This window comes from Mustelus asterias, chromosome 8, assembly GCF_964213995.1.
Source record: "Mustelus asterias chromosome 8, sMusAst1.hap1.1, whole genome shotgun sequence".
Lineage (NCBI taxonomy): Eukaryota > Metazoa > Chordata > Chondrichthyes > Carcharhiniformes > Triakidae > Mustelus > Mustelus asterias.
The window spans coordinates 66,976,792-66,993,086 of NC_135808.1; the positions used below are offsets into that span (position 1 = coordinate 66,976,792).

Genomic DNA, 16,295 nt, shown 5'->3' on the forward strand with positions numbered 1-16,295 from the left:
TTGCATAAATTCAATGGATTTGTTGTGAGAAGATGCACAGGATCTAATCACTTGCCCTATCGAGAGTGTGTTGCAAGTGAATCAATTGATCAGGGGATAGCTTGTTTTCAATTAATGTAACTAGAAAGTATTGATCAACCAACTGTTGATCCAACCAAGCAAAGTGTTTAATTAGTCATTATTGATAAAATGTAACTCACATCTTATTTAAGCTTGTTTCTTTTATCAAGAGTGCGATGAAATGGGTGTTTACATAAGATAAATGTTAAGAAAGCCAAGAAGTTCTGCTGACAACTAGGAAACATTAATTTAGCAGAACTGGATTTGCAGAAGTGTGTTGTCCTTTTCAATCCCGAAACAAAGGAATGAATCTGGTGACTGAAATCTCATGTTATTATGAGCATTTTCTATTTACCATGTGCAATTGCTCTTTTTTTTCCAATCCTTTTCTTCAGAAAACATTAGATCACTCTAGGTTCCAATTTAGTGCATCAATATATTTGACACTGCAATAGTTATGTCGCTACTTCGACTTTTACTGTAGATTTTTAACAAAAATATTGTGATGTGAAGTTCACTGACAGGGACTTTAAAAGAAAAACAAATCAAACAACAGGTTGAGGCAGCAGAAAATGTAGTTCATACCAAAAGCAGGATTTGGAGAGAATAGTATCTCGTATTAGCAGCCCCGCTCTGTATAATGTTTTACTACTGCATTGCAATTTGGAATATGAGGCCAATCAATCCGATACATATATTCAGAGAACATGACAAAGTTAACTTTTAACGATACTGTAAAATGTATCAAGTGATCAATGGCATGGAAAACCAGGTGAGATGTATGACTGGTGTCTGAACTGATATCACTCATTTTATGCTCTTTGGCAAAGTTAAAATGACTCCCTTCACCTTTAGTGAGTTGAATTGGCTGTCAATTGCATTGAAGCGGTGGATATGAAATATAGTAAAGAATGAAAAATAAGGCTTTTGAAACTTGTCAGATTCCGAGGGGATCTGCTGGGCTAAATACTGCGAGGTTTTTTCTCCTGGTTTGAGTCTAAAACTAGAGGGCATATTCTCAGGGTAAGGGATTGATAATTTAACACTGAAATCAGGACAAATTTCTGCACTCAAAAGGTTGTGAATCTTTGGAATTCTGGATTTTGGTGCTTTATTATTGAATATATTCAACTTCTGTGATCTTGGAGGAAATCAATGGATTTAGGGAATAGGTCAAAGATCAGCCATGATCTTATTGAATGGGGGTGCAGTCTTGAGGGCTGTATGCCCTGCACCTCGTATAATTCCTTAAGTTATTGTACTGGAAAGGCTAGCAACATTTAAAGTGGATAAGTCATCCATCCTGTATGGGAAACAATCTAGGTTGCTGAATGAAGTAAGGATAGAAATTCCAGAGGTGCTAGCCATCATTTTTCCAAACCTCCTTCGATACCATGGAACTGGAAGATTCCAACATTTTCCTTTACTTCGACAAGGGGGGAAAAAAGGATTACAGACCAATCCATTAAACATTGGTGATGGGAAAGCTTTTACAAATGATGATCTGGGACAAAATTGACAAAATTAAGTATGGACTAATCAAGTAGAGCTGTCATGGATTTATAAGAGCAAATCATATTTGACTAATTTGAGTTTTTTTGTTAAGGTGACAGAGCAGTATAGTTGGTGGTGTGTATATGGACTTTCAAAAGACATTCGATGAGGTCCACATAACAGGCTTGCTAGAAAAGTCGGAGCCCATGGAATAAAGGATTTAAAGAGTGCAATCTTACCAGCTATTCATGCCACATTCCCGCTGCAACGAGGTCAGAGATTTTGACCTCCAGTCAAATCTCCATTCACTGTAGCATGATGGGAAAATCTCACCATCATGAACAGTGGTAACATTCCGGCCATAGACGCTGCATTGGTACAAAATTGCTAATGGATGGGACAACAGTGTTGTGATGAATGGCTGTTTATTGGACTTTTGGGAAGTATACGGTGGTGTTTCCCAGGATTCAGCACAAGGATCACTAATGTATTTAACATGCTTGACTTGAGCTACAGGACACAATTTTAAAATTTGCAGATTGCATGAAATCTGGAAGTGAACAGGAAGGAATATAGCAATAGACTTCAAGAGAGGATGGACGGACATGAGGGAAATTTAAATTCAATGCAGAGAAGTGTGAGATGATACATTTTAGTAAGAAGCATGAGGAGAGACAGTGTAAGCTAATTGGTCCAATTTTCAAGGGGGTGTGAGAAACTGGGAGTGCTTGTGCACAAATCAGATTTAATAAAACAGCTAATAAAGTGAATGGGATTCTGGGGCTTTAGAAATAGAGAGAGTACAAGAGCTGCGAAATTAAGCTAAACTGATATAAAACACGAGTCCAGTTCTAGCTAAAGTATTGTGCCCCATTCTGGCCACCACACTTTGATAAGGTCGTGAAGTCTTTGGAGAGTGATTGACTAGAATGGTTCAGGATAAGGGTTTACAATTATAGCTGGAAATGTTCTTCTTACAGCAGAGGAGGCCAAGAGAAGATCAAAATTATGAGGGGTTCAAATAATGTTAACAAATCAAAACCATTCCCAATGGTTGAAAGGTCCTTAACCAAAGAACAGATTTGAATTGGAGAAAATGGAAGGAAAAACTTTTCTATGCAATGAGTGGAAGGGTAAGGTAAGGATTGGAATGCACTGCCTGATAGGTGGACACATACTCAACGGCAGCAAGGAATTTTATGAATACTTGAAGAAAAAACTGCAAGGATACAGAGAAAGAGGTGGGAACGTGACCGACTGAATTGTTCTTTAAAGGAGCGGGTGCAGACTTGATGGGCCAACTGGCCTTCTGTGCCACACTAGTCTATCCAATGATTCAAAAGACTTTTAAGACCCTATTATGGCAGGGATGGGCTGTAAAATGCGGTGAGCCGTTCAAATGTCCATTGACCTCAGTGGGACTGGGATATCCCACTGTGAGATGGGTGTAAAATTGCACTTTAGGCTCCAGTATTCTATCCTTCACCATTTGGCTATCCAAGTTATGGCACTTCCAAAGCAATCTGGTGGCTTTTCACAAATACATTAAATCCTGAGAATTCTCCAATTTTATTATCATAACCTGCACTTTGACAACTTTCCTCTATTTATTAGTGATTTGACCAGTGTTTGATGTATATAATTGGCGTTGGTCTGACAAATGCATAAATTGCATTGACACTACAATAATTATATAGGATACAGTTAAAACATTAATACGTTTTTCAGTTTGGAAAATTTATTCTTGTGTAACTAGCATATTTCCTGGATATGACTTCGCAACTTCTCAGCACACCCTATAAAATAAAATTAAGGAAATCATTGATTTAAATCAAGACATTAATTGCTCAAGCAAAATTCTGCGTAAAATAAATGATCAGTAGAGTTGTGTTTCTCCAGCGTCTAAAATGACTGAGTAATTTGTTAATAAATATTTTTGCATTTTGATAGAAAATAGCGTTTCTTAAAAAAAACATTTAAATAATTTTTCTAAATACTTTGTAACTCAAAGAACAAAACAGCAGCGATTTAACTCAATTCCCTGGACCAGGGTGGAAACCAATGAATTGCTATCTTTTTTGAAGACACTTGAGATCAGGAAAGATTGCTCTGAAATCCCTTGGCACTCCTGATAGTCGATGTTAACTTGCCCTGGAAAGTTGAGCACGCAATGGGAAAATAAAATAACAACTATCAAATAAACAATGAGTGATCTAATCATATTGCAGATGACTCCTCTGGCATTTCAATGTCCAATGGTTTTATACATCTCAAGGTAACAGGCTTCAGTTCACTTTCCAATTAGGTAATTTGTACATTGACATTCCAGACGATGGTCTACTTGTGGAGGTTTATTTTAATTCTGCTGTGATGGTGTTCAATGTTAAAACTTCCTACAACTTACTAAATATTGCACTTGCCAAACACAACTGGACACTGCCGTAGTAAGATTACATAACAAAAGTCAGCTTTATTTTTGCTTGTTTAAAATGTGTACAATCAAAGCTATACTTTGAAGCAACACAGCGCTGGTAGTCCCTTTGTAATGTATTGCGGTATAAAAATAAATCACTTATTGTCTAGTTGTCAACTACATTTTCAGTGCTTTAACATTCTGCTAACATATTAATTATAAAACCAGAAAAAATGTTAACCATCATCTTTCGATTCTTATATGGCTCCCACATAAAATGCTAGTTTTTTTTACTGATTTGGTAAGTAACACCATGTGATAGCTTGGTTTATGTTGACATTTACCATGTAGGAGTGAGTCACTGAAATTATGATTGCTGCTATGTAGCATGCAGTTGCCCACTCCCGCCCCTACCCCTGTTCATGTTAGATCTATAGTACTCTACTCATGCTGCAGTACTATTAGAAAATGTAACTTTCTGACATAAAACAGAAGTGAAGCAGCCAAATGGAATTCAGAACTAAAAAAGACACCTAAATTTAACTTAAATGTTAAAACCTGTAGGGTCAGGATCTGTGGTTCTTTAAGAAAATAAAGAGTGCTTAAATGCAATGTGGTATTTTTCATTCCCTGCTATGTCTAACATGGTAAGAGTTTTAACAACACCAGGTTAAAGTCCAACAGGTTTATTTGGTAGCAAATGCCATTAGCTTTCGGAACGCTGCTCCTTCATCAGATGGAGTGGAAATCTAATGGAAAGCTAATGGCATTTGCTACCAAATAAACCTGTTGGACTTTAACCTGGTGTTGTTAAAACTCTTACTGTGTTTACCCCAGTCCAACGCCGGCATCTCCACATCATGTCTAACATGCACAGGTAATGCATTTTCCTAATCCCATCAATTGGGATTACAACAATCGGTGGCAAAGTATCTGTGGAAATACCCAGAACACGAAATCAATTTTCTTTCAACCTGCACTGAGGTTCACACATTCAGAGATGTAAGGACACTGGATCCTTTTTAAAATTTAATTCATGGGATGTGGGCATCCGTGGCTGGGCCAGCATTTATTGCCCATCCCTAGTTGCCCATGATAGTGGCTTACTAAGTCATTGCTATGGATCTGGAGTCACATTTTGGCCAGACCATGCAAGGACAGCAGATTTCCTTCCCTAAATAACATTAGTGAACCAGATGAAATTTTACAACAATTGACAATGGTTTTGTGGTCATCATTAGACTTTTAATTTAGATTTTTTTTATTGAATTCAAATTCCACCATCTGCAGTAGTCGGATTCGAACCCAGGTCCCCCAGATCATTACTCTAGGTCTCTGGATTACTATTCCAGTGACAATGCCACTACACCACTGCCTCTTCAAGCCCTCAGTGACTTATGGGGCTATGCATTCACCACTTCTTATTTACCTCTTTCTCTTCTCACTGTTAGGGTTGTGAAGAGGTGGTTGATCCGCTACTGCCTGAGGTACTTTCCCACCATTTCCTTAGTTTCCCAAAATCTATTGCTGTCAGCCTTGAATATGTTCAAGATTGAACATCCACACATTTTCAAGTTTGCTGTTCTTCTAAGGTAGAGAATTCCAAAGATCCACAACCTTCTGAGTGAAGAACTACCTCCTCAGTTAAATGGCCATTTCCTTATTCTGAGGCAATGATTTCTAGTTCTAGTCTCTCCAGCTAGGTGAATCATCCTCCCAACAATTGTCAAGCTCCTTAACTATCTTACATCTTTCAAAGAGATCACCGCTCATTCTAAACTCCAAGAAATATTGGCTTTTTCTACTCAGTTTCTCCTAATAGCACAAGTCTCTCATCCCAGGAATCTGTCCAACAAACACTTGTTGCTCTCCCTTTTGACAAATATGTTCTTTTTTCCTCCATGGCCCTACATAAGTACAATAAGACTTCTTTATTCTTATACTGTAATCCCTTTGTAATTAAGGCAAAAATAACATTTGCTTTCCTAATTGCTTGATATATCTTTCACCTTCGTCGGGAAAAATATACAACAGTCTGAGGTCACATACCAATCGACTCAAGAACAGCTTCTTCTCTGTTGCCATCAGACTTTTGAATGGACCTACGTTGCATTAAGTTGGTCTTTCTCCACACCCTAGCTATGACTGTAACACCACATTCTGCACTCTCTCTCCTTTTCTTCTCTGAATGGTATGCTTTGTCTGTTTTGTGTGCAAGAAACAATACTTTTCACTGCATATTAATACATGTGACAATAAATCAAAATTATTAACCTATTGTGATTTGTACACAAGGACAGTCAGATCTCTCAGAATTACTACATTTTCCATTATTTTGTGTTTTTAGAAAGTAAGCTACTTTCTATTTTCCAAACCAAGAAATGGATGGCTTCACACTTTTCCATGTTATACACCATCTGCCACATCCTTTCCCACACATATGATCTGTCTGTGTCACTATGCAAGCTTTTTGCATCCTCTTCACATTTCACTTTTCCACCTAGCTTTGTATTTTCAGCAAATGTAGACTTGGTTCCTTCATCTAAGACATTAATATTGATTGTAAATAGCTGAGACCCAAACACTGATGCTTGTGACACCCCACTAGTTCCAGCCTCCCAATCCAAACATGAGCTATTTATTCCTGCTCACTGCCTCTATCCATCAACCAATCCCCAATCCATGTGACTATAACACCCTAATTTTGTGTAATAGCCTTTTGTGTAGACCTTGCTATTTGAAAATCCAAATGCAGTATATTTGCTGATTTTGCATTATCCACCCAGCCATTATAATCTCAAAAATCTCTCATAGATTTGTTGAACACTTTCCTGCTCATGTTCACTCTGTCCAATCATATTATGATTTTCTAAGTGACCTCCTACCACATTCAGAATAATACACTCTAGCATTTTTCCTGCTAACAGTGTCAGGCCAACTGACCCATAGCTCCCTGTTTTCTCTCTCCTTTCTTTCATGAAGAATAGTTCTGTTTCCTATCCTCTAATCCAATGGGATTGTTATAGGATCTTGGAAATTCTGGAAGATCAAAGCCAATATCTCTGAAGCCATCTCCTTCAAAATCCTAGGGTGTCAGCCATTAGGTCCAAGGGATTTGTTGGATTTCTCCAATACTATTTCTTTAAGCTCCTGCTTCTACCTAGACGCTTGGTTCCCCACTATTTACAAATTGCTTTTTACGGACAGATATGAAAGCCCAGAAGGGTGTGGGAGTGAGCTCGTGTGCAGCCTTTCTGACCTTGCTGGCCTCTTTGCAGGCTAGACATTCCAAAGCACCTTCCCCACAGTTTTGATGAGGCCAGGCCCATTTTGTTAGTAGATGCAATTCACAGAACCTCAGATGAGTCATGAACTATGGGGAAACCGTGGTCTCAAAGTTGGAAACCAAAAATAACCATTCAATATTCCCTCTGAAAAACATTCTTGTAAATGTGTCAGTCTCACAACCATTTATAGTATGAATGGCAAAATCCTTAACCCAGTTCACACCTCTTATTCATGTGGAAATAAATGCACAGGCATTGAACAAAAATTCTTCAAAGAAAAATCACATTATTATTCTTCTCCAGTTCCCTGCCTGAAGGCAGGTCCAATGGACACTCAACCTTGACCACATATAGGACAAGGAGGCAGATTCCAAATCCAACCTAGCTGGAACAGGGATCAAATTAGCACCAATCTAGCACACTGGCCGTCCAACCAACTGAGGTAATAAAGATGTTAATCAAACAGATCTAGTACTCCCTCACATATTGTGTCAACATTGCCTACATGGTTGATTCCATTAGCCATTCTTGGAGCTCAGCCAAGCATTCATAATGTCATCCAGAAAAAAACAGATGTCTGACCGTCTGCTGAAGCTGCTTCTGTTAATACAGTTGTCTGATGGCTTATGAATGCTCGACTGAGCTCCGAGTGTGAAATCTATTTAATTGAATCTTGATTACCAAATCTTTCATCAGAGTTTTTTTCAAAGCCCATATGTTTGTTTATACAAAATTAAGAGGTGCAAAGTGGATTAAAGCTTTTGGTCATTTGTACTATGAATGCCTATGTGTGATTGACACTTTAAAAGATGAACATTCTTTTTTCACAGCTTCTTGTGTTGTTAGTTTCAGGAGCATTTCATAGACTTGCCAGTGGCTCATTGGTTCTGTACATAGTGGATCCTGGATGTGTATTTATGGAAGTGACATGGGGAGAGTATGATGCAGCATGAGAGATGGGAGGGGTTTGGAGTGAGCTTTGGATATGTGAGGAAGTATGGAAGATGTATGGAGGGGGTGCAAGGATTGAAGGCTAGATGGCATGACAACCATGAGTACAACTGAACCAGCATCCCAATATACAGAGGTGGGCCTTCGAGCCTAATAGCCTCACCATCTATCTGCCTCTAAAGATTCCAGACATGTCTCCTGACCATATCCATCTCCCCACCATGAAAATAGAGCAAGCAGTGACGAGATCAGAGTCAGGAAATTTCCCAGCTCTCATTACAAAATCTCCATAATGAAAATCCCACCCAAATATAATAGTTTAACACATCTTATTCTCCATTATATATGCTGTCTCTGCTGGTCACTATGCAACCATATCTCCAAAATGGCTTTAGAGCAAACCCATTTATTTCTATTTTGCTGTGAATATTGTGGATATTTAGTTGGAATGCCTTGAAGAATGTTGTTTTCCCTGATTTTACCACAATCACTCATGCCCTCTACATTTATTAAATTCTCTTTCCCTTCCTAACCAATTTACTTTGATCCAAATTGTTACTCTGCTCTACGTAATTGCAACATTTCTCTTACTGCTTTTGAATTTACCTTTTCCTCAGTCCTCCCATACATGTGTTGTAAATATTTAAACAGTTGATATTCTTTTCAATCTATCACATTATTAAATAAATACTCACGAATAAATCGGAAACATTTTTAAAGGATTTCCATTGCTACTGTCATTGTTTTTCTCATCTGCAGAAACTGATCTTCTCTGCTATTGAAATTCAAGGGGAAATAAATGCTTACTTTGACAAAAAGTTCTTTATTTTTCTAGTTAGGGGTGTGTACATTGGTTAGAACAGCTGTATATCGCTGGAATGAAAATAAATAGAAACAATAAATAAATGCAAACTCATCTAGCTCACACCATCCATGTTCCAGACATGAACATAACATATAACGTCTCTCTTGCCTCATTGCAGGATCTGTAATCTTCCAATCCCCAATAAATATGAACAGGTCCCATTGTATTTTTTAATGCATCACTACACTCACTAACAATTTATTCCATAAAACGGGAGTAAAAACATTTTGGTTGAGATGGTGATGTTGTTAATTGAAGGGAAAATCTGGCGGATGTAGAAGGATTGCTGATCTGCTATTGTTCACTGTTATGTAACATCAATTTCACTCCCAGACTATTTCGTGTTTGGGGAATCTAACACGGGTTTAAGATTGAATGTAAAAGATTTTGGACAGAGAGCAGCAGAATTGTTTTAACATGGGGTTAGTGATTGAAGCAGAGACCAAGAGATGGATTTTCAATTGTTCAGTGGGGTATGACTGGGTACGGGCAAAATTTGAAAATCTTGGTTTCGGTGGTCATCTCCGTAGCCCCACACCCAGATCACTTTTTTTCAAAGTTGGCTTGAGGAGGGAGCCAGAGTGCAGGGGTGTGAATGAATGGGAACCAACTTGCCTCCAATTAACAATCCATTAGGTTTCTTTTTGAGCTTGTTAACAAGATGGGGATATGGGCCTGGGGGTATGGGAACAAGAAAGATGCACAACATTAAGGCCAGGGTTTGAGTGCAGAATAAACTCCAGCACAAACTGGTTGGGCCAAACAGCCTATTTCCCGGTTGTAATTTGTATGCAATTAATTTCAAGTAGGGCTATTTTCAGATCATTTTTTTACAGCCAGTCAACAGAAACCATGAGACAAGCCTAAAACATCTTGGCAAGCTTGTCATGTGCATAAAAGATCCAGCTGCACACACATGTTGCTGCTTTCCAGTTACATTTTTCATGTCCCATACTCCAGGGAATCCCTCAAGCATTTGGAATATTAAAATGGTTAGGAAGTGTGCTTACGCAATGCCGAGTAAGTCAGCCGAGAGGTCGTTCTGAATATTCAGCTCATTACAGCGGGCACCATGAGCAGTTGCATCTTGCTGTTCATGCTGTTGGGGAGATGGCACAGCCATTAGTATACAGGCCACGTGCCAACAGTGACATTTTAAAAGATGTCAACCGGGATCTTGGGTTCATGTCACGCTACATGTAACCCCTACCATTTGGCCTGGGCTTGCAAAATCCTCCTAACTGTCCTGACTTGAGACAATTCACACTTCTTTAATCTGTCATTATCCCTCTCTCCACTCGCATTGCCTGTACCTCTAAAGACTTGATTACTTGTAAAGACTCGTATTCCAACCATTATCTTGTAATTGAGTCTGTGTCCATATATGCCCTGTTTGTGCCCAACTCTCCACTCACTTGATGAAGGGGCAGTGCACTGAAAGCTCATGCTACCAAATAAACCTATTGGACTTTAACCTGGTGTTGTGAGACTTCTTACTGTACCTTTAAGAGAACAAACCAAATGTGAAGTTTTGCAGGTAAAGCACATCCTGTAAATATTACTTACTCCCTGCAACATTTACCTAGCATTCTTTGTTGATCACCGACAAATATGACAAATATAAATAAGGTACAAGTTAAAATCCATTCAGAACACAGGTAAAGGGCAAGTGGACACAATTTTGCCAGTCTGGCCTGTTCTGTGGAATATTATCCTCATTTCCCATGAATTAACATTGTGTGATCTACTCCTGCCTGGAATATGAGCTTTGACTGGCATTTGGCACGTACCTCTTTGCACCCAAACCCATGTGATAAGAATGAACTAGTCCTTCCAGGTCTACATATGAGCAGTATCATTGTTGTTCCCATTGAGGACAATGTGGAATTGGTTATCATGAAGAACAGCAGCGCAAGGTGATAAATCAATATTTTATTTTCTGATCTTTTCCATTCTGGGGTTCAAATCGCCAAATGCTTGATATTTGTCTGAATGCACAAAAAGAAAATGAAGCTGTGATTATCACTTCACTGCAGCACTCTTGAATTTTGCAACCTTGACAATAGTAAATCCGACATTTAGTGGAACCGAAGCAAATGTTCAGATATAAATTTGGGACTTTATAAAACCCATGGATATCAATGCATTTAAACCTATCATTGTGTAAACTGCAGCATTATTCTGCCTCTCTTGGTTATTATAAGCTCAGTTTACATGACCATCCTGCCTTTTATAAACGTCGCAATGTTGACTTGAAGCAGAGGGTATTTTCCTTCAATGCCTCAATTCCATCAGTTAGGGATAAACCTTTGTACTGCAGCAATGTCAAACTGATCATTAGAAAGGTTAAAGACAAAACAGAGCTGGAAATTATTAAACTGGTCAGGCATCATCTGAGGAGAGGGTAATAGAGTTCTGATGAAAGACCATCAGCCTGAAATGTTGTGCGGGAATTTTGGTGAGTGGGACAGACAATTTGACAGATCACTTAAAGATCCATTGACCTCGGGGCTGGCGTGACTGGAAAATCCTGCCCGTTAACTCTGTTTCCATTATCACAGCTGCTGCCTAATCAGCTGAGTATTTGCAGCATCTTCTGTAATTTGCATTTTGTTTTGGTTTTAAGAAGTGGTTGATCACACAGTGGCCGATAAACAGCAGAGATGGGACTGGGTTGTGTAACCACAGCTTTCTATTAATGCAATTGGGTGGTGCAGTATAATTGGAGCATAAACTGTTAGCCGACCACCAAGCACAGGTAAAACTGTTAGACTACTGCTCCTCCAGGTCTTTAACATTCATTTCATATGCTCTATGTTGGAATCATTTGCCTTTGGCTGGTTTGCACCTCATAGAGTGGCACAGTGGTTAGCACTGCTGCCTCACAGCACCAGGGACCCGGGGTCAATTCTGGCTTCGGGTCACTGTCAGTGTGGAGTTTGCACATTCTCCACGTGTGTATGTGGTTTTCCTCCGAGTGCTCCAGTTTCCTCCCACAATCCAAGGATGTGTGGGTTAGGTTGATTGGCCATGCTAAATTGACCCTAGTGTCAGGGGGATTAGCAGGGTAAATAAGTGGGGTTACGGGAAGAGCCTGGGTGGGATTGTAGTCAGTGCAGACTTGGTGGGCCGAATGGCCTCCTTCTGTAGGGATTCCATGATAGCATTTACAGTGCCGAAATAGGCCAGTCAGCCTAACAAATTCATGTCAATGTTTATGCTCCATATGGATCTCTTTGCACCCTTCCTCATCTAACCCCATCAACCTATCCCTCTATTCTTTACACCCTCATGTTTATCTAGCTTTCACTTGGAGACATTGGTTTACAAATGCTACATCTGGAGCTTGTGGTACGTTTCTCATTAGTTCAATTGGCTTCACACTGTTTATTTGCCAAGAGCATTCGTCAGCAACCGTCACATGAAATGAATTCCAGGATCATTGCACAGAATGGCTCTCACGTGTATTATGATTCTTGCTGCCAAGAAAAATATTATCCCCAGTCAGAAAGATATAGCTCCACGTAGATGAAACATGCAAACAGTATTAAATTGCCACTAACCATTACAATGCCATCAATAGCTTGGATTTCTCCCCATCATTGCATGCGATAATGAACATGGAAATGTATGTCTAATCTGGTTTCAACAAAATGCGTCATCTTGGGTAGTAGTGTGATATGATAAAAATCTCCTTGTTCAAAATCCCCATTTTCATGAAGACATTTGTCATATTTCACTCCAGCTGTTTGCAAAGCCCCTATGTTCAGTGTCCATACTCATCCACAGTACAGAAAAATGCTGAGTTGATTCTGCTGAATAACTGCAGTTTCATATCCCACTGTACATGTGAGACTAATACCCTAATATCTGATAGAAAATCACTTTTGTAAATGTTACCTACATTGTTTTGAAGGCAATAAAGCAACTCAGTATTCAAAGGTCTTGAGCTTGGGTTTATCTTTTGACATGCACATCCCTAGACTCATTTCAACAAAATTTAAGGAGAGGCAGACCATTCGGCCCAACTGGTCTATGCTGGTGATTATGCTCCACGTGAGCCTCCTCCTGCCTGTTTCCTCTACCCCTATCGATTCTTACTATTTAAGGAGTATGTGGATTTCTTCCCCCGACCAAAATAGACGACATTACAATTCTCTATGTTGAAATACATTTGCTATTTATATGCCTATTCTGCATGTTTGTTCTTCTTGTAAGCTCCTTCTTGTAATTGTTTCCTCGGTATTAACTATATCCCCTTAACCTGGTGCCACCTGCAAACCTTTGAGGATGAGTCCAAATTTTGAAAAACAGTAATGTAGCATGGCTCCGTGAGAAACGCCACTTCCTGTATTGTGTCAGTCTGAATGGCGACTTTGGGCTCATAACTCTTAGTTTTTTTTCTGTTCTGCAGCCAAGTTTTAAGCTTGAGTTTGTAAATCAGGCTTAATGGTAAACAGAAGTAGACATCTAAATTGATTTACGATGATTCAATTTGCTCACTGTACTAGAAGATGACATATTTTCCGGGGACTTGACAAGTCAGATAAAAACATCAAAACCGTCTCGGCTTAGACATGCTTTTGACAGCTTCAAGCTGCCTACCGTTTGAATTGTTACAACTGGAAATGCAAAGCTTCGTGTAATAAATAACCACTCTTTCAATATTATCTTCCAGGGCGAAAGGAATAAAAACCAAATTGGGTATCCTGTTGCAGAAACCGGATTTGATCACTGACTACATCATCCCATACTCTGATAAAGCAGAGAAACTGGCCAAGCCCCAGAGGTAATAGACAATAGTCGAAGGTTTGTTCTAATTAGAATATCCATTAAACATGGGAGTGGTAATTGTTTGATTAATCTATCTTTGTCACCTTGTATTAAAATTCAATGGAAGTTATGGATCCTACTCCCAAGTGATGGCTGATTATATTAGTTTCTTGGCGGGCATAGAACCGTTTATAAAAAAAACTGTATGAGGTAAACTCTCCACTAGGCATTTAAAAGCATCATACTTGATATTAAACCAACTATTTTACAGTGAAATGATCTAATAAGCCATTCATATTACCAAACAGCTCATACATAACAGCATTGTTCACGAGATCAAATAATGTGCTGCTTTGAGTCAAAAGTCTAAATAATCAGATTATATTGCTGTGTGACATGGAGACTTTTAGGATGTTCCCATAACATTACTGATGGTGTCAAATTTTATCACAGTGTACGAGTTGAAGAAACTTCATTATATAAGAATTTTTCCACAAGTTAACCAGGAAAGTTAGTCTTGGACTGTTGATTATGCAATTTTGTAGCTTCAAATTCTGGTGGTCCTCTGCACTAATGACATACTGCAGGTATTTGAAGAAAGCTCCGCATCTTGTTGAAATTGTCACGGACAGAATGTATTTGTTTTTTATTGTCCATTGTTGGTATGTTTTATACAGAAAGAGGTCTGTCTTTTTTATCCTTGGAATGTGTAATCCAATTAAATAATTCAGTAGCAAGGTTTTGAGTTTAAAGTGAAGAAAGTTATTTATTCTCACACTTTTACCATGAATTAATACAACTTCACGCACTTGGTCACAAATGCACGTGCGCGCACATACACACACACACCAGATAGCAGTAATGCACGTCTCCAGATTATAGTTACTTCAGTCACAGCAGATTGTGAGGTTTCTTGGAGTCAGATTAAGTACTTTGGCTGCTAGGTGACTTGCTGCTGTTTTAGAGTCTAGTCATCAGCCAGTCTGAGAGATAATGTTTCTGATGGATCTGCTGGGTCCTGGCGTAATAAGGGTGCAGTCCTTGAAATCCGTTTCAATCACATGACCAATGGGTTAGCACTTCTGAGACCCACCCAGTCTAATTTGGATGGAGGAGGCCATAGTGGTACAATGGTAAATTTCATTATGATCCTCTCTTTTGTCTAGTTGGGTGCTGGCCCATCCTTAAACAATGAGATGTGTGAATTCTACAAATGGCTGTGCAGTACCCTCACTACGTCCATATTTAAAGTATTCACCAGACACTTGATACTATCTGTAGTCCAAATGCCAACAGTCACATGATTTGCAGCGACTATCTTAATAACTTGTGCCTAATCTTTACAAGTACTGACTTGAAAGTTAATATGACATGCCTTTACTGGGCATGAAAAGAATCACGACCAACTTCATTAACAGTTGCAGGCTGACTGCAAAATACAGACATTTAGTTAGTTAAGCACCAAGCTTGGAATTCCCCTATTTCACCATGGCAAAGTGAAAATGTGACTTCCCTGCTATGGGTGGCGTAGGTAAATCCTACTCCAAATTTTTAGACATGTGCAACGTGGTCTGGAGATGTAAATCATCCCGTTGCATTTACACCATCTTGTGTCATTGCTGCTAGAAGGTTAACAGACACAAACTGTGAGCCTGTGAGAATCTCCCAGTGTTTTCTGTTTACTACCTCGTATTACCAGAATGTGTGAACAACAACTCAAAGCACATGACCTACCAAGTGCACGAAAGCTCCAACGTGCTGCACCATATCTCCCATGGGGCTAGCTTATTTTACAATGGATAAAGATTAGCATGAGGAATATGCTAATGTTTATAAAGCATTTGAAATTTAAGACTTTGGCTGCCTTGAACTGATTATATTTGATTTTGGTAATAGACAAAAAGTGAGAGATTATTTCTCCACTTTTCTATCTTGCATGCCACCAGAAAATAAATATTGTGTGAATTGAGTATTTGAACACATTCTTTGATGTTCTGCTGCAAATATTTCAGCTATTTTGCACAGCCTATTTAAATTCTCAGTGAATTTAATTAGTTGGGGGTTGAGGGAATTAACTTCATTAACTATAACAAGTTAGATCATTCAGAAATGCAATGAGGCTTTATGGGATTCTTATTAATGTCACTCTCCAGAACATTTGCAGATTTCCAAGAAATATAATTTCCACTTGCGTAATATCCAGAATGTAGCTTTTTTTTTGATGAGTGGATTAATAGAAATCTGAAATGAGAAGCTTGGACTTAGCCCAGAATGTTGCAAATTCAAGCCTTGTCCTAACTAACATTCGAACACAATCTGTTCCCACCATATGTGCCTTATTCACTCAAAATTGTTATGGCCAAAAAAAGAGCTAAAATTGGCATGGTAATAATCAGTCTGAAAGACGTGCTGGTTAGGTGCATTGACCCAAACAGGCGCCGGAGTGTGGCAG

At 38.9% G+C, this 16,295-nt stretch overlaps 1 protein-coding gene across 1 annotated transcript in view; it reads left to right on the forward strand.

The window, feature by feature from the left end:
* LOC144497212 (regulator of G-protein signaling 5-like) overlaps positions 1-16,295 on the forward strand; it is a 46,347-nt gene that overhangs the window by 706 nt on the left and 29,346 nt on the right. The window contains exon 2 of the mRNA XM_078218112.1: positions 13,749-13,859. Coding sequence (XP_078074238.1) covers positions 13,749-13,859 — 111 coding nt within the window. The remainder of the gene's footprint in view (positions 1-13,748; positions 13,860-16,295) is intronic.